At 48.8% G+C, this 26,228-nt stretch overlaps 1 protein-coding gene across 33 annotated transcripts in view; it reads right to left on the reverse strand.

Annotated features, from left to right (window-relative positions):
* Window positions 1-26,228, reverse strand: part of MAP4K4 (mitogen-activated protein kinase kinase kinase kinase 4) — a 185,128-nt gene that overhangs the window by 93,494 nt on the left and 65,406 nt on the right. For all 33 annotated transcript variants that reach the window (XR_001350611.2, XM_014466135.2, XM_014466129.2 and 30 more), the window contains exon 2: window positions 2,953-3,009. Coding sequence is in view for 32 of the 33 variants with exons in the window: in XM_014466135.2 (XP_014321621.1) it covers window positions 2,953-2,967 (15 nt within the window). In the remaining variant the exon portion in view is untranslated. The remainder of the gene's footprint in view (window positions 1-2,952; window positions 3,010-26,228) is intronic.

Consider the following 26,228-nt stretch of genomic DNA (forward strand, 5'->3'; position numbering starts at 1 on the left):
TCTTCCAGATCTCTTGGTTTCCTATAGCTCCTAACACCTAGCCCCAGGGCGGAGATATGAATGCTCTGCTGGCTTTGTGTTCTGGGTCCAGGTCCATAATCAAAGCAGGTGAGGTGTGGCCACTTGGGAGCAAATCCACTCCGGACTGTTGAAGCCGAGCTGGGCGGAGAGCGGCCCCACACCCACCTCCCCACACCGCTGCTTCTCTGGTCTTCAGAGCCGAAGGAATAAGAGGAGCCTGGTAACTGCCTCTCAATTTCACTTAAGGAACTGACTCAAGAATCGGTGATTTTTCCCAAAAATAAGCATTCACAACTTTTTGTGACAAAATTGAGAAGTCAAAAACCATGCCGAATCCGCTCTCCTCCTGATGGAGTTGAAACCAGAAACATTTCAGGAATTTGCTCCCAGGTCTGACCCAAGCCAATGCCTACACCTTTGCAGGACTGCCAAGAGGCCCCCGATGGGGGTCAGGCAAGGGCAGGTTCCTGGGGTGCCAGCTGCACGATGTCCTCTACCCACACTGTGTCCCAAGCGATAGCACAGAGGTCACTGCGTGGACACAGGACGGAGAGGTCAGGACAGTAAACGCTTGATTGAGTTTCCATTTGTTCTCAAGACTCACCATTTGGTGTCCATTTCTCCCAGCACATGGGTTGCGCATAATTATTTTTAAAGGAGTCCTGAAAGTGCATTTTTCCAACATTGCCTGATTTTTTGTATGCAACTCAGCAGCAGTGGACAAAGGCGTCTACTGCACACAGCTGTGCGGTTTGGAGCTGTGCTCACAGACAGATGATAGGAAGCCAGCCGAGCACCACAGTGCTTATGTGAGGGGGGGAAAGGGGGGAAGTGTAAGAATTTAACTCTCCTTGATATGTTCTTATGTTTTACACGTTTTTTAAACAGTGACCACGTCCTGCACACGTATAACCAGAGCCAGGCCTCGTGAGGAGGACACAGGGAAGACCTGCGCCTCACTGCGAGGGGAAGGAGCTGGCCAGGCAGCCACAGCCGCCAACAGCCAGGCAGCGCCGGGGAAGTGAGGAAAACACCAGCTCTCAGGACTTCCAGATGCTTCAAAAACTCCGAACAGTGACAGTTACGGTGGCACCCATCAGTCTGCCAGGACGTGTGTTAACAAATGTCACGGAGCACGGGCTCCGGCCACATGGCCTCCCAGGGCGGTGCCAGCGCCAGGCACCGAAGGTGGTCAGGAGACGGGCATCCTAGTCACAGCGAGCCCCGCACAAGATAACTTGACTTTTGTACTTAAATAACAGTCAGAATTTGCAGCTCCTTTACCACTCTTTAACATAATCTTAAAAGTCATATCTATTGGAAAGCATCCATTTCCCATGAGCTGGACACCAGGAAGGACCCTGCACACAGCAGAGCCACATCCCTGTGTGCTCCCAGGACCCTGCACACAGCAGAGCCACATCTCCATGTGCTCCCAGGACCCTGCACACAGTACAGAGCCACATCCCCATGTGCTACCAGGGCCCTGCACACAGCAGAGCCACATCCCCGTGTGCTCCCAGGACCCTGCACAACAGTCAGTGCTACAAGAGCCTCTGGCCAGTCGACCACGCAACGGCACTTTTCCACTGCAAAGCCCCCTTATCCTCTTTGGCAGAGAAAAGAGAGCAGTCACCTCACAGAGTGCCACACCTCACACTGTGGAAGCTCTGTCCCTGTCGGCAGCCGAGACCACGGTGCTCTCCACCTCTCCCGAGATCACGCCTGTACCAGTACACCTGAGACCAAGTCAGCCACGTCTTCCTCGTAGACCCGATTAGGGCAGATGGTGGCTTGATTTAAAAATGCCCCAAGTCCCCAAGGCTGCTGGGTAACTCTCTCTAGAATCTGTGATGGTAAACCTTATTCAGAATTAAACAAGTTATAAGAAATCATGAGAATGTGAAGTAAAATTTCTGGTGAAAATGCAGCTGACCCTTTAACAACATGGGGAGCTATAGATTAGGGGTGATGACCACTGAAAATTGCTTATAACTTATGACTCCCCAAAAATTTAACTGCTAATCGCCTACTGTTGACCAGAAGCCTTAATTAACACATACTCTGTGTACTGTGTGTGCTACATACTGTATTCTTACAACTAAGTAAGCTAGAGAAAAGAAGATACTAAGAAAATCATAAGAAAACACATTTAACATATTTATTGAAAAAAACCTGCATATAAGTGAAACCACACAGTCCAAACCCATGTTGTTCAAGGGTCAACAGTAACTTAAGACAGAACGGATTTAGTCACTATGACCCATGGCTATTTAAGCAGGAACTATGACTCAGCACATGTATGCACACAGGCACACGTGGAGGGAGGCCCTCCCTTTCTGTGGAGTTGGCTTATCCTTCCACCTACAGCTACACAGCAAACCCCACGTGACCATTTTAAGAACTATTTCTTGCTACTAAATTTTGCCAACAATCTGCTCAGCGTTCTAGCAGATGTTTCTGTTTTCAATCCTCTGGGAACTGGCTGGACCTGTTTTCTTCCCCGTGTTAAAAATAAAAGAAATGGCCCAAATGTGGCCCCGTACCCCAGAGAAGCTCCCCTCCCCCACAGCCTGACTCTCCCCCATTTATGTGACTTTCCCATCCCCTCAAATCTCGTCTTTTCCACTAGAAGATGTTTCCAATTATGGTCCATTATGTTGCCAAGGATGACATCACTCAGAGGTGTGTTTTTTTGTGTGTGTTTTTAAGAAAATGCTACTGATTGTTAGTTACTTGGGGACCATCTGCAACAATTTAGCCCACTGTTGTGCTGGGTCTTATGACCCCCACAATGTCATGGCAATGTCACAGGAGGGCAATTTGTTCAAGATCGATTCTCCAAACAGAACAATGCTCTTCCACTGGGAGGGCGGGGTCCCTGACTGCTCCCTCCCAGTTTAGGTAAGTATGTGTGTGACCCCATCTTACCTCAGTAACATCCATAACTTTGATGGCCGCCAGCTGACCTGTTTTAACATGTCGACCCTGAAAAACAGAGGAAAGAAAGATAATTGGCACCACTGTTTTGCACAATCACTAGGACAGAATGGTTGGTGCTTCAACAAATCAGTTCTTCTATATTTTTTTCCAAAAAAATAATGATGAAATAGACCATGCTTTCCAATAGAACAATATCGTTGCTAATACCAATGAACCACACGTGATAAACAGAACAATGGAAACAAATGAGTTTTGATAAGTTTCCCTTTTTTTTTCCAGGGTTTAATTTCTGTATTGTTACCTCTCAATCCAAGCAACTTAAATATGTTCTTTTATACATCAGGTTGAGCACTCAAAAAAGAAATGACAAAAAAACAAACAAAAAACACCTCCCTGTGTGTACTGCTGAAATGATGAACAGTCCTTTTTCCCCATTGGGAAATGGTGAGCTCCCAACACCATTACTTGACTTCAAGGAGTTAATCTGAGAGTCTTCCTTGAAGGTTCGAGCACCCGAGTGCAGAAAGGCTGGGAGAGAGTCCCCCAGAAGGAAGGGAGTGCAGGGGCGGGGCGGGAGGGCGCATGCTGAGGCCTTTGCACAGCTCTGTGGTAATTCCGGACCTAGAACCTAAAAATGTGTCATCCACTTATATCACTAGGCATTTCTATTTTTTTAATCGTTATTGTTGAAAGTATTACATATGTCCCTTTTTCCCCCATTGTCAGTAGGTATTTCAAATTCGGTCATTCTCCCCTCACCAGGGCAAGGCTACTGAATCAATTCCTGTGCGTCTCCCTCCTCTCTGCACCCTCTGCCCTGGTCGGTCATTTCCCAGCTGAGCAGCAAAGAGCCCGCGGTACCCTGAGCACCAGCGACTTGAGAGCTTGGTGAGGAACGGTCCCCAGCCTGCCACCCTGCCACCGGGAAGGCACGGCGAGAGCCCCGTGTCCCAGGGCCCTCTCTGTGGCCCTGGATAGAGCACTGGGACACTCGAGCTTGAGCCTGAGGAAAGCTCTCCCTTTATTCTGGAGAATTCTGGAAAGTTTACATAGGAACTCAAGTTCTTACTCGGTCAAAACACCAACCTGTGAAAATGAGCCATGGTCACGGGGAGCCCCACGATGGCCCATTGCCCTGCAGTTCACAGCAGGACAGGTGCCCGGATAGGGGCGACCCTCGTACATACAGGCAACCAGGGCCCACACGCCTTCAGGCCAGGCCCAGAGCTCCCCTGCAGGCACTGCGACCTGGCCTTCCCCACGCCTGCCCTCCTGGCTCCTGCAGTGTTGCCCTGTGAATGGGGCCCATCTGCAGTTCAGGCGATCTGCAGTTCTGCTTGAGGCGCAGGGAGATCCACAGCCGGGCACAAGGAACCCTGCCTTCTCGCCCTCCAGGCCTGCTGTGCCGCCTGCCCAGCCTCAACAGACCTGACCCGACACCTCACTGCGGCCTCAGAGCACCCGTCATCGCATGCTCATCGTGCCCACAGAGCCCGGAGAACAGTCTGGCCCTGGCCCTGCAATGACAGTGGGCCACCCAGGATCCTGACAGGAAATGCTGTCCTGCCTACATGTGCAATAAAACGATGAGGCTCAATCGCAGAGACGTGCAGAAGGAACCCAGCTCTGGGCCAGGAAGGCAGTACTGGATGAAGGTTGCATGGGCTCCCATATTTCTGATACGTACAGCTGTTTCTACTACCTGTCTGTCCAAGATTCAGCATCTTTTGATAGCACCCTTCTCTGAATTGCTCATTTAAGATTTCTACCTGTGTGTGCTGAAAGCGCTGTAGCCTCGGCCTCTTCCTTGTGTGACCACAGCACCAGTACACAGAAGCAGCAGTACACAGAAGACCGAGCTCTCGCCCTGGGCATGGAGGAGCCTGCAGCGGCAGCTCGGGCCCAGAGCCCGGGCCGGGCAGTACTGCACCGCACTGCGCCTCCTCCCCAGGCTCAGCACGACGCTGGTGCCTCCAGCTCCCATCTGTCATCAGGGGTAAACATGTGCCCACTTCACAGGTTTACTGTTAAGAAAAACTGAGCAAAGAACCTCAGGGCATGGCACATGCAAGCACAGCCCTGATCCTGAATGATGCCTGAACCTGTTTCTCTCAACAAGGAGAGAAATGCACTTTTTAGCACAGTATCAAGCAACTGCCACGAGTACCCATCACATGAAACCTAATCATGACTTCCTTGAATCCAAGACAAAAGGGTAGAACTTAAGAGGACAGGGTGCTGCTATCACCCAGTCCCTTCCACGTAAGAGACACAAGACCATCTCCTTAGCACCCAGTCAGCCCTCAAATCTGCAAACACATGCCTACTCTGTGCAGTGGAATTCCTTCCAAATGACTAAAGCAAATTTCTGACTGACAGAATCCGAGAAAACAGCACAAGGCTTGCCCCAGCTTTCTCTCTTTTCAAGAGGCGCACGCAGCACTGTGCTGGGAAATTGCCAGGTGAGATGTGGGGAGTGATGTGGTCACACTTAGATCCTTACAGATCAAGAAATCCCACCTCTCCAGGGGTTACCAAGTAGCAGCCCCTGCCTTGTTCCCGCTCTACCAGAACCAGGACTGCGAGTGCATTAACCCCTAGAGTGCCGGGGAGCGCAATCGCGCTCCTGTCTTTCGCCAAAAGTGCCGGGAGCGCTATCAAAGCTTCGAAATGGCGTCCAGTTCTAAGTCTGCTTTTATTAGTGATGATGATATTGCTAAATATGTCAATGTAGTAAAGGTTTCCTTCAGTTTTTGAATATGAAACTTCATTTACTTGTGATTCATACTTTTTTTCCTAAACTGCTGTAAAATCAGCAAAAATGCCTTGGCGATTTTAGCATAGTTCCTAGGATATTGGTTGGCACGCAAAGGGTTAAGACTCAGGACAATGGTTCAGAAGCTGAGCTGCCGGTTCACACAATATTTGCTTTATAAAGAATATCAGTTTTCCTTAGTGAGTGATTACAGAATCAGGACCTAACAACTCATCAACTATTTTTATCTCAGATATAACAGACCAAGTAAAGGCTTTAGTCTTGATTATCACATACCAGTTCTTCCAAAATTAGGTTCCATTTTAAACTGAAATATGACTCAGGAAACTGACTCCCTCCTTCCTGAGAAACAAGACAATGCCCTGGAAGAAACGAATCTCGGGTTCGCAGCCGTGGGCTCTCATTCCGCCGCCACTCATGGCTGCACTTCCTCAGGGAGCTGCATAACTTCTCCGAGCTTTCCGGTCACTGAGACTCCAGCGAAGGCCATCCTCAGTGCCCGGACATCGAGCCCTGGCCCTCACACCTGGGACACTCAGGTGAGAGTCTTCACTCCCTCCAGAGCCATGCTGGCTCCCTGATCCTGCCTCAGGCTCAGACCTCATCAATGTAGGCCCATTTCTCATCTTCAAAGGGCAAGGCCAATATGTGGGGAGGCAGTGGGGTGCTACAGCGACGCACTTCCCTCTCCCCTCTCTCTAATATTCCACCTAGTGGATGGGCCACCATATGTAAAGGAACCAAAATGGGCAGCTGAGTGCCCTGAGGAGGCTGAATGTACTGAATGTACGTATGTATGCAACTGTGGGCTGAGGAGGCTACATGAGGGTAGTTTGAAATGATAAAAATGTGTGTGGTTTACTCAACACCACGGAGAGGATCTAGGATGGCCCCTCGCCGGGTGGTCCCCTGGCTTGGCTCTGGCTGTAACAAACGGCCTCCTTCGTGCTGCCTCAGTAGCATGTGAAGAAAACACACACACTCAGAAGCACCTGATCGTGCCCGGGACTTGAGGACACAGGAACAGGGCTCTTCCCGGAAGTCCGAGGCGGTAATGCGCCTGTGCCCTCCAGTCCGTCTCCAAAGGACTGCTTCACGGTCTGCTCCTGTCGAGGGAGGACGTGACCACTTCCCTGACCTGACTCTGAAACTCCCGGCCTGTGCATGGAGGGATTAGAAACTTCCTATTGATAGGACCTTCCTTTCCATTGCACCACCCAGTCCTAACATACATGGGGAAATGACCTGGTTGGTATTAAATATGCACAGCTCACAGCCATGCGGGACTGACTCTTCTGTCCTACTGTCTCCAATTCCTGGGCACTCAGTGTCCCATTCGGGCTATAAAATGCCACAGGGAGGGCAGTAAAGGCCATCGCTTGCTGTCCCGATGAGGCACCATGTAAACATTAATGCACTTATGAGACATCTGATGGTGAAAAGCCTCTTAATACCATTCTCAGTTATTTTCCCAACAGACCCTGAAAAACCCTATAAGAGCAGTGAAGCAGGCCACTATCCTACTCTGCAAATGAAGAACTGTGAATTTTATTACTAAGTTACCTACCCAAGGTACAGTGGCAGCGAAATCCCCTTTGCAACCATTATATAAAATTCGAAAGATGGATTCCTACTATTTCTACTAACTTGTCAAGTTCCTGCTATTCAAGTTTTTTGTTTTTAAAAAAACACCTTTAATTATTTTCGCTCAATGCTCTCAAAGAGTTGGCATATTGCAAGATTTAGAGTTAAGATTGCTACTGTGATCGACACCCCTTCACAGTCAGACTGGCTCGCGTTCACCAGACTGTCCCTTCAGCAGAGCCACCTGCAAGCAGTTGATCCATTTCTTGTCTTTAAGTGAGGAAAATGCATGTTTCTTTCTTTTTAAAGGAAAAAACTATTCTTGGCAGACATCCTAGCTAAGAAAAATGCCCTAATTTTCAACTCTCCTTCATGATTCTAACAGAGTCAAAACTGACAACTTGCATTTGCAAATATGCATTACATTTATGACACCTGTTCCCACACACACACACAAAATTACAGCACATGGTTCTAAACGCAGGGCACTGCAGCAGCCTGTCTGCCTGCCTCTAAGGAAGTCTGTCACCAACCTACCGAGAGGCGCCCAGAGAAGAGCAGTCAAGGGAAGCTTTTAAGTCTAAGAGGAAAAGACAGCAATGCTCCTCTGCTCACTGAAAGGGAAATTCAGGTGGTCTCATTCACAAGAGAAAGCTTAGAGGGGCCCTGGCCAGGTGGCTCAGTTCTTTGAAGCATCACCCTGTGCACCAAAGGCCGCAGGTTGGATTCCTGGTTGCCGTCTGGTCGGAGCATGCATACGGGAGACAACCAATCAATGCTTCTCACATCAATGTCTCTCTCTCTCTCTCTCTCTCTCTCTCTCTCTCTCTCTCTCTCCCTCCCTCCCTCCCTCCCTCCCCCTCTTCCCTCCCTTACTCCCTCTCTAAAATCAATAAAAAATATCCTCAGGTGAGGATAAAAAAGCACACACAAAACTTAGAGGGGATGTGAATGAATGAGGTAAATGTAAGACAGGACCCTTAACTAGGACTCCAATCCCAATGGTCATGACACTGTTCGACACCGACTCTCGGATCACAGAGTTGACCGGCCTCCTCCAGCCTTCCTTCCAGGCCCTTGTGATTACGACGGTGGCACCACCCTGCCCCTGAACAACGAGTGCACTGCAACTCCTTTCCTACTCCTGGTGCTTTCCACCTATAGCTCAGCTTCCTTCACGGAACCAGAAAGCTTCTGTACTCCTCCCGCCAGAGAGAGTGGACAGAAGATGAGAGGAAGAAAGTCTATTACGTTTATGGCACTATGCAAGGTAAGTAAACACAATTTAGGTTTAACAAGTATCTTATTCCCCCACAAGCCTTAGGGAGCATGCACACTTACAGAATGAACTCTAAGGACATGTAGTGAACAAGGCACTTGGCATTCATTCCTCACATTACCAAGCATATGTATCACTGTCCCCATTTTATAGATGGAGAAACTGAAGCTTTGGAGAGAGTTAAGTTAACTAGTTCAAGATGCACACCCAGACGTCTTCCCTATTCCAGGCTGTGGATTTTAAAATACAAATGGCCACAAATGTCCTAGTCAACCAACTTCCAGAGCAACTGCCAAGTATACTCCTCTACAACATCAATATTTTAAGAGATTGTAATCAAACAAGTCAGTACAGTAACCAATAATAAAAACTTAGCTTCACTCCCTGGACTTTCCTTTCCTTTCACAAATCAGAAAAAGTCAAGCTGAGAACATACATACCAAAGGAATTCTTTACGGAATCTGAAGGCACGTGTGAACACACTCGGAGCCCCCATCCTGGGCTTCCCAACATTGACAGCGGGGTTTTGTTTGTTCCTTCAACTTCCCACTAGAGGCCCGGTGCACAAATTCATGCACATGTGGGGTGCCTTGGTGTGGCCTGCAGGAATTGGGCCGAAACCGGCAGTCCAACGTCACCTGCCACTCCCACTCATCCTGGCCCCACTGCGCCTGCTGAGGGCTCACCCAGTCAGTCCTGATGGGGAGAGGTTCATGCCCCCATAGTGGCGCTCACCAGCTGGGAGCCCTACAAATGGCGCCCATCCTGAGGGGGAGGCATGCATGCGGGATGTGATCAGCCCTCAGGGCTGGCGGTGGGATGCCCTTGCTGGCCCGGGATCCAGATCCGTCCTGCTGACATTTGTGCCTGGCGGCCACTTTTACATGGTTTCTTCCTTGCAGAGCATCTAGGGAGGGGAAGTGGCCATGGTGCCCGAGGCCAACTTCCAGGAGGCGGGCGGCGCCGGTCCATCAGTGCCTGGCCCGTTCTCTGGAGATTGGACCTGCAGGACTACTGAGGGAGTGAGTGGCTGCCGCTGGGCTGGTGGGCCACTGGGACAGGTCAGTCAGCTGAGCGGCACTCCTGCTGTAGGAGCGCACTGACAACAGGGGGCAGCTCTTGTGTTGAGCGTCTGCCTCCTGGTGGTCAGTGTGCATCATAGCAACCGGTCGATCGAACATTCGGTTGCTTAGGCTTTTATATATATAGATAAATTTTCTTCCAACAAATACTGGAGATCAGAATACTTTTTCTTTCTGCTTAGTTTAACCTAAAACAGATTCAGAGGCATGGAAAACCCACGAGGAGGAGCATGGCATGTGACAGAGAACACTCGGGACACGTGAGACCATCGCTCTGTGACAGGAAGCAAACACCACAATGGGGCTGGCGGCAGAGAGGAGGCTGCCCAGCAGGGCGTGGATCCCTTCAGATCTAAGCTGCAAACAATCCTTGCCAAATGCCAGAGGGACAGGTGTGCAGTCCCCCACGGGCCAGGGCGAGAAGCTGTCAGAGAACTGCACAACCGCTCTCCAGACCCGGTCCTCCACTGCCCGGTCCCCCAGTGACCGGACTGGTCGCTCCTCATTCCATCCAAAATGGAAGTTTTGTTCCTTGATCTTAATTATATCGTAGTGGTGTATGTTTCTTTAGAGATGGAACATTTTGGATAAAAGAGGCTGACTGTGGGGAGAGGTGTCAAGTTTTTCTCTTCTATGAAGGAAGGCAAGCTCAGTTTCTCCCTTTCACCTGTGAGGTGCAGACCTCACACCCACACAAGACCCAAACGTGAGACTTCTGTAAGTGGGTACAGGAATCCATGACTTTCCTATCCAGCCTCTAGTGATTCCTATGCATGCTGAAGTTTTCCATGCTTACACAAAAAAGACCAAATTTAAGTTTCCTCATCCCTTTTTGGACTATATAGTATTTATTACAATAATATACGCACTCGTTTTAGCTGGGGTTTTGGTGCATAAAGGTTAAATTTGTAACAAGTAAATTCTAACAAAAGTTAATTACTATGTTTATCATAAAGTCATATAACTTATATTCTAAAATGTTCCTGAGTTCAAAGGACAGGCGAGCCTAATTCAACAAAACAGTTGATTTTACAAACAAGAAAGTAGCCCAAAGAGCTAACAGGACACACGTCTAGTGGCTCAGCCAGCCCTGGTGCCAGTTCTCTCTCCAGGATGCCTCGCTCACCATCATTCATAATTTACCTTAAAAATTCCACCAGGTACCTGAAACCTATTTAACTTTATTAACCAATGTTACCGCAATAAATTCAATACATTTTTTTTTTATTCCAACTAGGCCCGACTAGAGTGGCTCAGTGGTTGAGCGTCGATCTATGAACCAGGAGGTCACAGTTCAATTCTCGGCCAGGGCACATGCCTGTGTTGTGGGCTCAATCCCCAGTAGGGGGCGTGCAAGAGGCAGCTGATCAATGATTCTCTTCCATCATTGATGTTTCTATCTCTATTTCTCTCTCCCTCTTCCTTCCTCTCCGAAATCAATAAAAGTATATTGGAGGGGGCGGGGGTTGAGGGGGAATCCAACTGGGAGAGGGGGACAAATAGGCAGAGCACGGAGGAGGATTTTTAGGGCAGTGAAGCTACTCTGTATGACACTGTAAGGATGGATACTTGTCATTATAAATCTGCCCTAATGCACAGAAGGTGCACAATATCAAGAGTGAACCCTAATGCAAACTACAGACTTTGAATGATGATGATGTATCAATACAGGTTCATCACTTTCAACATGTACCACTCTGGTGGGGGATATTGAAAATGGGAAGGTTATGCATGTGTATATAGGAAATCTCTGTACCTTCTCAATTGCTGTGAAAACTAAAACTGCTCTAAAAACTAGTCTTTAAAAACTTTTAAAATTCCAATCCACTGCCCCTTAAATTTTCTATTTTTAAGAGCAAATATAGTCCCTGTATGACCCTGTGGTGGGTGGCGTGAGCTCAGCACCCCATCCACTGACCACTCTTCCTAAGATCCTACACTTATGCACCCCAAAACAAAGACCAGCGTAACAGGTTCTGCACTGTAAACCCCCAAACCACAGGCTCTTTATCTTTAGGCTCTTTCCCAGAAGGAAGTGTCTGCAAAAGACCCAAAATTTTACTAACGGGAGGCATGGTACCAGACACCACTCCCGTCTCAGAGGAGGAGCGGCCCAGGTCCTGGGAGAGAAGACGGGAGCAGGCGGGTGGCGCTGCCCCCTCACCTTGCTCCTGCAGCCCCAAGCCAAGTGTGAGGGGAGCAGGCTCGTACTTGTGCCATTTTACCCATAACTACTATTTCTTGTTATAATAACATCTGTTTATTGGCTCTTCCTCCCTTCCGTGACCAGGGCTGTGGATGAGCAGGCCGACAGAGGAATCTTGGCTGTTATGAGATCAGCCAAGACTTGCAATTTAATGAGAAGACAGTGCTTGTATTCCCTGAAGTTTAAAATTAAAGGCTGCAACATAGAATTGGGCCTTTCTTAGGTCAGAGGTACCTTATCTGGAACACTCCATTTAAGGAAAATTATGTCTGTCTCAATAGCAGAGAACATGAGATTGAACGTCTACCAAGAATGAGACGGTCGCAAGAGCATGGTGAGACCCGAGCACCTAGCGCCCACTCCCCACCACTGGGCCCTTCTGCCCGGGGACTTAGCAGGCAGCTCACAGGGAAGTCCCCATGCACCACGCTGTTCTTCTCTGAGACCGACCGGGATAGGAATCTTTCTCAGCCCTGACATCGTGAGTCCACGGAAGAGGCTTTTCCTAATGGCAAAGGGCAGTCTCGTGAACATCAATGACTATCCTGCCCTTGCAATTGACAGCTTCGAGGAACTTTGCATCAGACTCCCACAAAGAAAGGCCAGTCACCTGGGCCCTGCACGCTGGTTCTGTTGTACTCAGCTGTGCTCTAGAACAAATGGGAGCCAGTGGGGGGCCTGGCAGACAGCAAGCTGAGTTCCAGAGGGTGAGCTAGCACTGTAGCCAAAATCACCTTCAGGTTGAGAAGTACAGACAACACAGATGAAGAGAGAAATCCTGCCGTGAGAATTCGTGAGCAGTTCCTTCCAGGGGGCAGTGGTCACGTGGGAGGGAAAGACAGCTGCTCTTCACAGACACCTGGCAACGCTGCATGAGGACAGCGGCTGCTTCCCAGGAGGCAGCAGCCCACGGGGTGGTGCCCGTGGGAGCAGGTGTCTGGACCACAGCATCCAGTGTGAGGAATTACGTTTTAAGAGAGGGGCAAATTAAAGAGCACCAATAGGCCCCGACCGGTGTGGCTCAGTGGTTGGAGCACGGCTCAAGCACCAACGGGTCTTGGGTTTGATTCCTAGTCCCTGGCCCAGGATGGAGCATGTGTGGGAGGCAACCAATTGATGTGTCTCTCTCACATGGATGTTTCTCTCCCTCCCTCCCACTCTCTCTAAAAAAAAGTAAAAAATAAAAAAATCAATGGAAAGAATATCCCTAGGTAAGAATTAACAAAAAAATAAAGAACATCACTGACGGATGAAAGTACACACAAACCCATAACACACAGTCCCTACTTCAGTGCTCACACTCAGCAGAGCTGCCCATAAAACACATATTGTTTCCATATTTGTTCACTGTCTGAAGCTACTAAAAATAGTGAATTCATCTTTCTCTATTTTTCTGTAATATCAATATTTTTTAAATTAAAATTTGTTAATATTTTAAAGGAGAAAGGGTTAGGGGAAAAATAAACTATTTCTTCATTAGTTCATTTCACATATTAAAATATTTAAATACTGCATAAAGGTGTCCAAAGCAGGCACTGGATTGGAAGCCAAGCCCACCGCGAGGAGGGCGACGGCAGCTGGCCCCGGGACCTTTGCTGACCATCACCTTCCCCCTGTGCAATGGGGATGAGAAACCTCCCTCTGCACAGGGCCCTGTCGTCTGTCAGAAGCAAGCACCAAGGCAGCAGCCTGGTTCTGGCGGACAGCACCATGCCAGGCGGGGGAAGAACAGCCTGGGGGCAAGACTCAGGGGTCCAACCTTCCAAAGTTCTCACTACCTGGGTCAGGGTATCCCCTCAGGGAGCCACCTTCCAGGGGAGAGGACAGCCCTAGTTACACAGCCATCACAACATCATCATTGCCATCCACTCACACGGCAAACAGCATACAGAACCGAATCTTTCTCCAGTCTCCGCACAACTACTATTAGAAATTGATATCTTTTCTTACTCACTTAAAATAAGTCATATAACACGTGTTTTATTTTAATTATTACAAGGTAATGACCCATGTTTATCTTCAATATAACTCTCAATCTGAACTCCTCCCTGGCATTTCCTTAGAAGCATGTAGGGTGACCATGGGTCTCTACCAGGTGTACCGGCTAATAATGCAGATTTTGTAATCAAAGAAGACATGATAATTTCAAGAGAAACATCAAAAGTGCTTTATTCAAAGTAATGTCCATTGCTAGCTACACATTTCCCCCATCTTTCAGGTAATTTGTGGATACCGTCCCAATAGAACTTTTCTTGTTTTGAGGCAAACCATTCAGAGACCCAACTTTCCATTTCTTCGTACGTTTTGAAGTGCTGCTCAGAAAGTGCTTGTGCCATCGATTGGAACAAGTGGTCATCTGAAGGAGCAAGGTCTGGTGAATACAGCGGGTGGGTTAATACTTCCCAGGCAAGACCTTTTAACGTGTCTTTAACTGGTTTTGAAGTGTGTGACGGTTCGTTATGAAGCAAAATTACTTTGCCGTGTCTTCTGGCCCATTCTGGTCGTTTTACGATCAAAGTGTGGTTCAAATTGATTATTTGTTGTCAGTAGCGATCAGTATTAACAGTTTCACCTGGTTTTAGAAGCTCATAATCCACCACACCTTCCTGATTCACCAAACGCAGAGCACTGTCTTCTTTCCGAAGCGATTTGGCCTTGCAGTCGATGTTGATGGTTGACCTGGATCAACCCATGATTTTGTGCATTTGGGATTCTCAAAATAAATCCACTTTTCATCGCCAGTCACAATTCGATGCAAAAAGGACTTCCTTTTGTGCCGTTGAAGCAACATTTTACTGATGACTTTTCGTTTTTCCATGTGTCTTTCGTTCAGTTGATGTGGCACCCATTTTCCTTCCTTTAAAATCTTTCCCATTGCTTGTAAACGATCGGGAATTGTTTGCTGAGCAACGTTTAATCTATCTGCAAGTTGTTTCTGAGTTTGACACGCATCTTCATCCAATAACGCTTGTCATTGTTGGTCTTCAAACTTTTTCAGTTGACCTGGACGTTCTTTGTCTTTCACATTGAAATCATCACTTTTAAAGCATTTAAACCAGTGTTCACAAGTATCTTGAGATGGAGCATGTTCACCATAAGCTTCCCAAAGTATTCAGCAGCACCTTTCTTCAAAATAAAGTAATGAACTAAAACTTCCCGCTAATGCTCTCCTTTTTTTGGCATGAAATTCGACATTTTTAAGTGTAAAAATATCTAAGAACACCTTCAGAAAATTTGACATATGAAGTTTTGAAGCTTGCTGTCAATACAACAAAATAGCATACATATCAAATCGCATATATATCAACATATGTGTAACTCCATCTATTGGGAAAATCCGCATTATTAACCAGTACACCTCGTACTCCAAAGCAAGGAATCGTGTCTTTTTTAAATATACAGGGTGGGGCAAAAGGTTTACAGTTGTTCATACAGAAAATAATACACAAACTCTGTTTCACAAACTCACAACTGTAGACCTAATTTTGCCCCAACCTGTAAATGCAGTTTTAACTTTTGAGTTTCTCAAATGAGGAGGCAAGAGAGAAACAGACAAGGGAGCTGGGCCTCATGCCTGACCATGGGGGACTGTGTTACAGCACAACACAGCCCACAGAGCTGCACTGCACCACTCAGGGGCTGCCCACGGTGTCCTGTACAACACGATGAACTTCAATAAAAAGCTTGACTAACCATGTATCCAAAACAAGAGATGAAACACAGAATTCTGTGGGTTCCCTTTTTCCTTCTCATCACTAATCCCCTCACTCCCAAGAAGTTTTCCTACACATTTTCCTTGTGACTTCACAGTATACTCAATTTTTAGAGTTACACCCATGGTGTAATTGCAATATTAAAAAATCACTTCAAGCATCACTAAGGCACTCAAACTGAACTCTTCTCATTGCCTTAGAGCAAGCATGTCGACTCAAAGGCTAACACGGGCCAAATAAACAAGGTTGAAGTTTATGTGGGCCGCAAAAAAACAAAAGCTTAAATTTTCATAGAAGTGCAGCTTTATTTCGAGAGACATGCTGACTACAAAGGGCTGAAATAAACAAGTCATTGTTAACATAAAATAATAGAACATTTTAATAAAAATTAATATTTTTTTCTTGAACATTAACTTACCAGACACTGAATAACTGCACAAATAAGAGTAATGCAAATAAACCTGTTTTTCTTGTTTTCCAAAAGTGAAATATTTCCTGTTGCGCACACCAAACAAGTCAGTCCGAGACTAAAATGTTCCCTGCTACCAGTAATATTAGTGGAGAGAAATGGTGCGCCTGCGCGTAAGGCACGTAAGAAAATGAATGCAACATGATTATAGTAATCAGTCATTAGCAAACACTGTGGTTCATTATTAATAATCCTATCTAATAAAAGAGAAACATGGTAATTAGCCGTACGGCCGCTACCATTCCCATTGGCTAATCAGTGAGATATGCAAATTAACTTCCAACCAAGATGGCAGCTGGCAGCCAGGCAGCTGACGCGAACAGGGAGGCTTGCTTGCTTCAGTGACGGAGGAAGCCAAGCTTCCCCGCCTGCCTTGCCGGCCTCTCAGCTGCTCTCTAAGAAACACTGTAACAAATATAGAAGCTAAACAAAACCCCAGGCTTCAGCCAGCAGGACCGCAACATTGTTTCAAATACAGAAGGTAAACAAAGACCAGAAACCTGCTTTCAGCAGCGGAGGTCTCATAGCTGGAGCCGAGCCTCAGAGCTAAAGCTGGCCCAGAATAAAAAAAAAAAAGGAAAAAAGGACAGGTTGGGAGCTTCAGTCACCCGCCAGCCTGAAAACGGCCCTCAGCCCCTCACCCAGGCTGGCCAGGCACCACAGTGGGGACCCCCACCCTGAAGTGGGTGTGACCAGATGCAAACAGCCATCATCCCCTCACCCAGGCTGGCCAGGCACCCAAGTGGGACCCCTCACTCTGATCCAGGACACCCTTCAGGGCAAACCAGCCGGCCCCCACCCGTGCACCAGGCTTCTATCCTATATAGTAAAAGGGTAATATGCCTCCCAGCACCGGGATCAGCGTGACAGGGGGCAGCGACCAAACCTCCTGATCGCCCTGCGGCTCTGTGTGTGACAGGGGGCGGGGCCACAACCTCCCTATCTGCCCTGCTCTGTTCGAGACGGGGGGAGCTCCTCAACCCCCTGATCGGCCCTGCTCTGTGCGTGGCAGGGGGGAGCTCCCCAACCCCCTGATCGCCCTGCAGCTCTGTGTGTGACAGGGGGCGGCGCCCCAAACCCCCACCCCATCGGCCCTGCCCTGAGTGTGACAGTGGCGGTGCCCCAACCCCCTGATCCGCCCTGCTCTGTGTGTGACAGGGGGCGGTGCCCCAACTCCCCTATCGTCCCTGCTCTGTGAGTGACAGGGGGGAGCTCCTCAACCCCCTGATCAGCCCTGCTCTGTGTGTGACAGGGTACGGAGCCCCAACCCCCCTGATGGGCCCTGCTCTGTGCGTGATAGGGGGCAGTGCCCCAACCCCCTGATTGGCCCTGCTCTGTGCATGACAGGGGGTGGCGCCAAAACCTCCCATCGACCCTGCCTTGAGTATGACAGGGGGTGGCGCCCCAACCCCCCATTCGGCCCTACCCTGAGCATGACAGGGGGTGGCATCGCAACCTCCCGATCCGCCCTGCTCTGTGCATGACTGGGGGCGGTGCCCCAACTCCCCAATCGGCCCTGCTCTGAGCCCGACCAGGGGCTGCACCTAGGGATTGGGCCTGCCCTCTGCCACCAGGGAGCAGGCCTAAGCCAGCAGGTCGTTATCTCCCGAGGGGTCCCAGACTGCGAGAGGGCACAGGCCGGGTTGAGAGACCCCCTCTCCCCCCCACCCCGAGTGCACAAATTTTTGTGCACCGGGCCCCTGGTCTATATTATAAAAGGCCAATGGCCGTAACACCACAATGACCAAAAGACCGGTCACCAGGAGGTGCATGGAGCACCTCTCGGTACCTCCCCCAGCCCGCCAGCAGCGGCTCTTGGGGCGTGCGGGGCGCAAGCTAAGAGCAGAGCAGCGGAAGGCTACCAGCGGCGATGGGCGATGGGCAATGGGCGGGGCTGCCAGCTGAGGCAGGCGGAAGTGAGCTACTCGCACAAGATTTCATGCGCGCTGGGCCTCTAGTTATGTATAACAGGATATTGTAAAAATTAAGTTATGAAATTTTTACTAAAACATTTCTTACAACTGTTACGTTGGCTGGGCCGCATGTGGCCGGCAGGCCATGAGTTTGACATGTTTACCTTAGAGGAAAAGTTGAAAGTTTCAGATTAAGTGATGCAAGGAGTTCTGAGACCTTCTGGTCTCCTGACCTGCCCACCGTTGTCTTTCACTCATCACCAACCCAACCTTCAATTACGGCTTTCAAATTGCTCCTTACTTTTTCTCAGAATTTCAGGAAGTTGACTCTAAAATAAAACTGCCCTTGAACATGGATATATTTACAGTATTTATATAAAGTCACACTGTAAGCAGCTTTGTGTCTCCCTGACGGGTCCCTAAACACAAGTGTCATCTGATTTCAGCACCCAACAGTGCTGAGTCTTGGCGATGGCACCGTCAGAGGCGAGATGCTAACCCAGAATGTGGTCTCTGAGGGCGAAACAGCAAGTTCTCAAGTTAACACAACAGATAACGTCTGTGACTTTAAGCCAAACAACGTATAACACAAGTTTACCATAGGCTGACAGACATAAATGCCAGTAAGTTCCCAGGGCACCTCATCAATGTTATAACAAAACAACCCTGTTCCCTGCAGCTTTCGGCCTGCGTGCGTGCTGCACGTGGGATGCTCACAAGCTATGTCACGCATTACTCAGAGCTCCCACTCCTCCTCAGAGAGACGTTCCCCGCAGAGAATCCTGTCCTCTCCCAGGCGAGCAGCCACACCACCAACCCAAGTTTTCAGAGTCAAAGCTCCCGGGCAAACTCACACCAAGTTCACCAAAATCTAACTTGTCAAATGAAAACAAATCATGGGTGGCTTAAGAGCTATTTCCACAGAAAGTAGGAAGAGCTCTTGCCTCAATATTTGGAAACAAGAATTCTCAAAGCATCTTTTGTTGAAAATCATGACATATTTACAAAGGCCGTATCGTAAGCACAGATGTGTTTTCCTCCGTGTTATAGACCGTTTCCTCTTGAGTTGTACATGCCCATTCTAGCTTTCTAAGAAGAAGAATCATAGTGAAAGACTGAATAAGTAAATACAATAAGAGAACAGCTTTGTGACTTTACTAAGGCTTACATAAGCCTCTCGGGTCACAGCCAGTGTTCCGACCACTCCCGATGCACAGGCCATGCGTGACCGCACTACGCAAGGAGGTGAGCGGGCAGAGTGGATGGGGTGGACTGTGCTTCCCTCTGTCTGCCCCCTCCTTCCTACCAACATACCTCCTCTTCACTTAGCAAAGCAAAGGATGACGGTCGCACCCTGCACGTTCATCCTGCAGCATGCAGCAGCACAGAAGCCCTCGCACCACCTCACAGGGAAAAGCCACACCTATTTGACAGAAAGGCGGGGAAGTTCCCTGAGTTTAGGAAGCCAGCCGAGGCCAGAGGCCACCCAGCTCGGAAGCAGGAGATGGGATCTCCCTTGGAGCAGCACGTGCCCTCAAGGCCGTGAGGGGAAGAGAAGGTCTGCATCCCAGAATCGGCTCACCTCACACTCACGAGTAACTGGCAGCGGGTGAGCGTCAGGCGGGACAAGCTGGTGAGGAAGAGCACAGGTCAGTGGGGTGGCTGTGTCCCTTCCTACAAGTGCACCTGCTTCCTGGGCGGCCTCCAGGCAGAGGGCCCTCCTAGGGGCTGCTGTAGGAAAGCCCTCTCCACGCCACTCCTCCCAGCCCTACCTCTACTCCAGGGAACCGGCTGGGCCGCAGCCTCAGGTGCTGCAACAGGCACCTTGAGAAAACAGATGACCCAAAGTGCTGCTGCCACCACAGACACTCCTGTCCGGTGCCCACCTGAGAAGCTCACTGGGGTTCGGCAAAGCCGGGGCCATCAGATGAAAGGGCAAGACTCAGAAGATGATCCACAGCTGCCTGGGGACCAGAGGCCGATCCGGGCAAGGAACATACCAGCGCTCACAAGCCTATGCGTTGCCTCATGCGCCCTGGCGTGCAAGAACCATACCTGGGAATGGCAGGAGACATGCCCGGTGCCTCTTTCTCCCCAGGACACGAAGCTCTGCTGTGCGGCTCAGCCCAAGCCCACCTGCTCCCTCCCATCGACACCCTCTTCAATGGGCCTGCTGCTCCAGGGAAGTACTCCCCTCACCAGCTTCAGTGTGACCTGAAACCCTTCAAGGCACAAATACCCCAAAATTTGCTTTCTTATAATAAATTCAGGTATTAAAAGTGAAAGGAAACTTCGATCCTCTGAATCAACTGCTCCCCGTCCCCACTAAGCAGTGTCTTGATTGTCAGTGGGTCCCGCCACTTCTCGCTAGACAAGGTGCATGGCTCTGGTCTGCTCCCGGCCAGCTCTTCACTCACCGGGGGACACCAGTGACAAAGTGGGGTGACGTCACGTCTGTGCGCTCATTCCGAGAGGGGAATACCAGCAATAAACAGCGGTCGCATGTGCTGCCGTGGTGAATACTCAGCTTTTTACGCTACAGGGAAAAGCCTGGCAGGAGGGGGTGTGCCGGGAGGGAGAGGCTGTTGTTTCACACTGCGCCCTGTCATCCGGGCAGAGCTGAAGGCGGTGATGCATGACTCACCCGGCAGGACCTGGGGAGCCTGAATTAACCTCACAGAAAACTCGGCACATGCAGGCTGCAGACTGGCCCACTGCCTTGGCCAGGGCGGGTCGCTGTGGCCTGCAGGCAGCGGAGCTTCTGTGAAAGCATCAGCTCTGGTGGCCTCCTCCCCGCCCTCCGGTCAACAGCCGACTCGGGCGCCAGTCCTGCACTGGCCGCGCCCGGGGCAAGCCCAAGCTGGGTCCCAGCGAGAGGGCTGCGAGAAGCCAAACCAGAGGCTCTGCCAAAAACGCCTCCAACTTCCTTTACCACCGGGCTGCCCAGCTTCTCTTCAGCAAGACTCACCCTCCAGCCGAGCTCCGAGGCCTCCAGGGCCGAGCCCCTTGGGATTTCCTCACCACACACTGAAGACACCGTCCGTTCTCCATAAGGACAACAGTCAGAGGGAAAACAAATGGTTTCAACTAAAAAGTAAATCCCTAAATTTCTGGTGCATATAACTGCATATTATTTTTTGGTATGTGGCTACTTGGCCTGTGAAGTTATAAAATGCAAATACTGAACGGTAACGGAAGCCTAGTCACAGAGCCATATTACAGTGGCCTCTGTGCTGTCTTGTTACAGCTGCACCTCTTCCAGCCCAGTCACCCTGGCATCGCACAAGGCAATTCTTGAGGTCTATGGCCAGAAACCACTCCCTCAATGCTGATAAAGAGCCAGGCTCTTCTCCCCAGTAATTCACTGACTAAACTATGTGTGTGTGTGTATGGGGGGGGGGGTAATTATATGTGCTTGGGTCTCACTCATATCTACTGGATCAAAATCTCTAGGAGTAGGGCCTGAGCATGCATATTTTATTTCTCTTGAAAAATAGATTTGTTAAAGCTGGGTCCTACCGGGGGAGGAGTGTGCAGACTGGCCCGAGTATGTACCTCCAAACCCATGTTCCCAATAAAAAATGAAAAGTCCATCCCCCTAAAACTATCACCCTAGAGCACGTTATACTGAGTTAAGGACCACACTGTAGCTAACAGATGCATCACTGTTATCTCCCAGACACGTGAAACAAGCAGGTGTGGCCCGCCAGTGTGGGAGAAGCCCACAGAGCAGAGGCCACACAACCTGCAACAAAACACCCACTCATAAATGGCCATATTATCTTATCGTCCAAACAGGACACGGAGAATGCCCCAGGCACCAGTAGGAAGTACGCCAGGGCAGCAGGTGTACACCAGGGCTGCCAGGGGCGAGCAGAAGGGATGGCACCCACCCTTCACCATGCTTCAATGTTTGTTTTAAGGAGAAAACAAAATAGGTCACCCAGATGGTAAGTCACTAATTATCAGCGTCTAAGGCAGAGGCAGAAGACGCACCCAGCACCTGCCAGGGCCTGCGCACCACGAGCCTCAGTAAACGGTTTCCCATGAGCGATCAGGAGACCAACGAGGACCAAGACATGAGTGGTAGGTGCTCCAGAGATGGGTCAATTTAGTGATCTGTATTCAGTGGACGAAAGGGGCCATATGCTAAACTGACTAGTTCAGGGAAGGCCTGATGGCGGTTGTGGAAACTCAAAGACCTAAAATAACCACAAAGGATGGTCTGAAAATTAAAAATTTGACTACGAACAGGTTATAGACCAGTGGTTCTCAACCTTCCTAATGCCGCGACCTTTTAATACAGTTCCTCATGTTGTGGTGACCCCCAATTTCATTGTTACAAATTTAACATAATTAAAGCATAGTGATTAATCACAAAAACAATATGTAATTATATATGTGTTTTCCGATGGTCTTAGGCGACCCCTGTGAAAGGGTTGTTCGACCCCCAAAGGGGTCGCGACCCACAGGTTGAGAACCGCTGTTATAGAGAGTAGTCATGTCCTAGGCCAGAATTTTCCCTGACAAAGATGAACTTAGATCTTTACTGAGCCTATTGTCTTTTTGCATCTAAGATAACATACCTGTGAAATGTCTGGGTAACTTGTAGCTTCCCTTTTTTTTTTCCAGACCCCTCAGGGTACAACAAATGGCACTAGGGCATTCCCTCATTGTTATAGTTATCATGTTAATTGTCAACTGTTAACTACATTAACTATCCCGTATCCATCTATGTAAAAGAAGCCTATGTCCATCATTCCACTTTTTATCCTATCCCAGAAGTCCCCCCTCCCTTTGCTTTCTTCACCTCCTTAATCACCAATGAATTTCCTGTAATCCACTTACGTATTTTACTTTTGATGGTAATTTATAAAAACAAGGTATGAACTCCCCATTCTCCAGAGCATTATCTCAATTCGTTGAGGTTCTACTTCCTGGCATATGTCGACAGTTTGGCTCAAATAAACTCACAAAAATTCTTTACAGGTTTCAATGTTTTTTATGTTAACAAAGCACAACCTTTACACACAATCTCTCAGGCACTCTCTCTTCAGAGGCTTCCTGGCATAGTCCTAGAGCAATCCTCCGCTCTGTGGACGAAAAGGGGCCACATGCTGACCTGACAAGCTCAGGGGAGGCCTGCGTGGCGGGGTCTTGCAAACTCAGACCTAAAGTCACCAGAAAGGATGGTCTGAAATTAAACTTTAACTAAAAGCAATTATGTTGGGTAGTCACCTCCTAGGCCAGTATCTTCACTGACCAGATCAACCTTTACCTTAACTGAGCCTGTCTGTCTTTTTGCATCTATGATAACATACCCTTGAAATGTCTGGGTAACTTGTAACTTCTTTTTCTGGACCCCTTGGGGCACAACCTAATGTGCTGGGCGCCAGGACAGATACCACAAATTCCTTCATTGTTATATTAATTTTCCTGCACCCACCAAAGTATGTGTCTATCATTTTACTTTTTATCCAATCCCAGGGGTTTCCCTGCTTTACTTTCTCTCGCCTCTCTAGTCTATCACCATTGGATTTCATGTAACCCACCTACGTCCCTCCTTTGACTGCAATGTATAAATACAGATGTAACCCGCCATTCTCCAGAGCATTATCTCAATTCACTGAGGTTCTGCTTCCCGGCATATGTCAACAGTTTGGCTCAAATAAACTCATAACAATTCTTTACAGGTTTCAATGGTTTTTTTACGTTAACAGCTTCAAGAGCGTCTGGGAATAAACCCAGGAGCTACGAAGCCTTCATGGAAAACAACCAAATGGAGGAAACCCAAGACGACCCAGGAGCTGCCTCCCTTCGGAAGTGCAGGGCTCTCCCCCACCTGCCACTGGGGCAGACAGGGCTACCCTCCTAAACAGTACTGACGGCAGCCCTGGAAGCCACTCAGCAGCAACATACAGCAAGCTTGAAGGTTAAGACAATGGGGTGGGGGGGACACCGCCTGAAAATCAACCACAAAACCCACAATTATCTACAAAGTGGTTCTGCTGTGAACTAACTGCTGTCTGACTGCACACCTGCCTGAGGCAGGGCACCTCCCACTGGCCGAGTGGTCGGTAAGCATAAGAGGTGCCACGGTTCTGCTCCGTGAGTCCCTGTGGTTACTGCTTCCTACAGGTCCTACAACTAGTGAGTGGCCGGGCGGGTTCAGCACTTCCCTCCCACCCACAGCTCTGGCCCTAAGACACTTCACAGGCTGCCACAGGGGCCCATACCTATCGATTGTTGATCAGATGTCGTGTTTAGACAAATGGCAGCCACTCAAATTCTGCGTAACACCAGCCCACAGCAGCCCACACCAGCTACTGGGGGCTAGCAGAAAGCAGACTACTGCTCTCCCTAATCCTTTCTTCTCCCCATTCCAATCCGCCCACAGCCCCTGCTAGCCCCGAGGCACAGGAGAGTTCTGTGCAGCTCAGGCTTGGGCCCCTCACAGCAGAGGGGAGGCCTCCGGCCAGACCTGTCAGAGCTCCCGTTCAGGTGCCATGTCCTTAGGAATCTCCCTGGGGCCACTGCTGCGGTGTCACCTCCACCCCCTGGTACATGCCCCGACTAGGAATCGAACCTTCGACCTTTTGCTGTGTGGGACTCTGCTTCAACCAACCGGGGCACCAGCCAGGGCTCCACCACTTCATTTTTAAGGAGAGCACTTTATGTACTTTATATGCAGATGTCTCGGCATGTCTGAGAGCCAGCTTGAGAACACAGATAGTATGAAAACCCAGAAATATTTTAAAGGCTTAAGTGAAATAGAGTCTAAATCTTTTTAAAGAAATTAAAGAAAACTCAGCTAGTTTCCACTTTATTACAGCAGCGCCCCTTCCCAAACAAACTTTTCCTCTTGGCTGGAGCATTCAGAGCAGCAATCTCAAGAGGAAATGCCAAGGAAATGGTGTCGTGCAAGACTCCTTAATAAAAAGGAAAATAGATAAGACCTCCTTCTAGGAGAAAAATGCCCAAGGAAGCAAGCTTTGTTCAAACAGAGAGAAGTCCAACCTAATTTAAGGAGCCTTTGCAGCCTGATAAGAACTAAAAATAAGAAAATATCTAAAGCAGAGTGGCCGTCCTCCCCACCGACCGAGCCCGTGCCTGGTGTGCGTCTTTCCAATGCCACGTTCCTGGCCTCTGCCAAATGCCACAGTGTTTTCTTCCCTTTGTTCAGACCCTATGTTTTCTCCCAAGAGAATGAGCATCTACAACGGAGTCATGGGATCAGTCGGGGTTACGGTTATCAAGGAAAAGAGGCTGGAAAACCTAAGTCCTGGGAGAATTGTAGTAAATAATGAACTTCACTGCCCTTGATCACTGACCTAATCTGAGCAGAGTAGCATAGCATGTCCCTGAAAATGTGCAATGTGTCCTCAAATCTGGTAAATGACAGATATAAAGTGACTGGTTACCACAATCTTGACACATAGATGTCTGCTTTATCATCTTCCACGTTTCCAGGACTCTATTCATTACTATAAAAACTATTTTGGGTTTTGTTTTTTCATGGAGTCTATATTACATGACTACTAATAAATGTCTGATTTACTGGGAAAAAAATGTTGTCCTGGCTTCAAGTCTTATTTTTACCACTTGCAAGGTTTAGGTTACTTTTCTATGCATCCAATATTTTCACTTACTATTTATAGTTGTGCTTATTATTTACCAGGAAGATGTTCTCAAATTTTACAGAAAGAGAGATAAAGACATAGAAACAGACTTATATATAGTATTTTTTTAAAACCTGTACAAAGCATTCTGAGGTTAATAATAGAGAATGAGCTAAAAAGTAAGTGAATATATCATTACTAGGGGCCCGGTGCACAAAATTCGTGCACGGGCGGGGGGGGGGGGGGTCCCCTCAGCCCAGTCTGCCCCCTCTCACATACTGGGAGCCCTCAGGGGATGTCCTACTGACAGCTTAGGCCCATTCCCTGCTCCCGAGCAGGAAGCGGGCCTAAGCCGCAGTCTGGCCTCCCTCTGTGGGAGGCGACCGGGCTGATCAGGGGAAGGCACCAACCCCATCACCCCGCTGCTGCAGCCACTGCCAGTCACCGCAGCTACCAAGGTGTTTTCATCAACAGGGACTCCAGTCCCTTCACCATAAAAAAATGACAACTTTCTTTTGGCATTTTCAAGATGTGTCTTTCATAGGATATGACATTTCTTTCTTTCTTTCTTTCTTTTTTTATCCTCACCTGAGGATATGCTTACATTGATTTTTAGAGAATGT

This window comes from Myotis lucifugus, unplaced genomic scaffold, assembly GCF_000147115.1.
Source record: "Myotis lucifugus unplaced genomic scaffold, Myoluc2.0 scaffold_325, whole genome shotgun sequence".
Lineage (NCBI taxonomy): Eukaryota > Metazoa > Chordata > Mammalia > Chiroptera > Vespertilionidae > Myotis > Myotis lucifugus.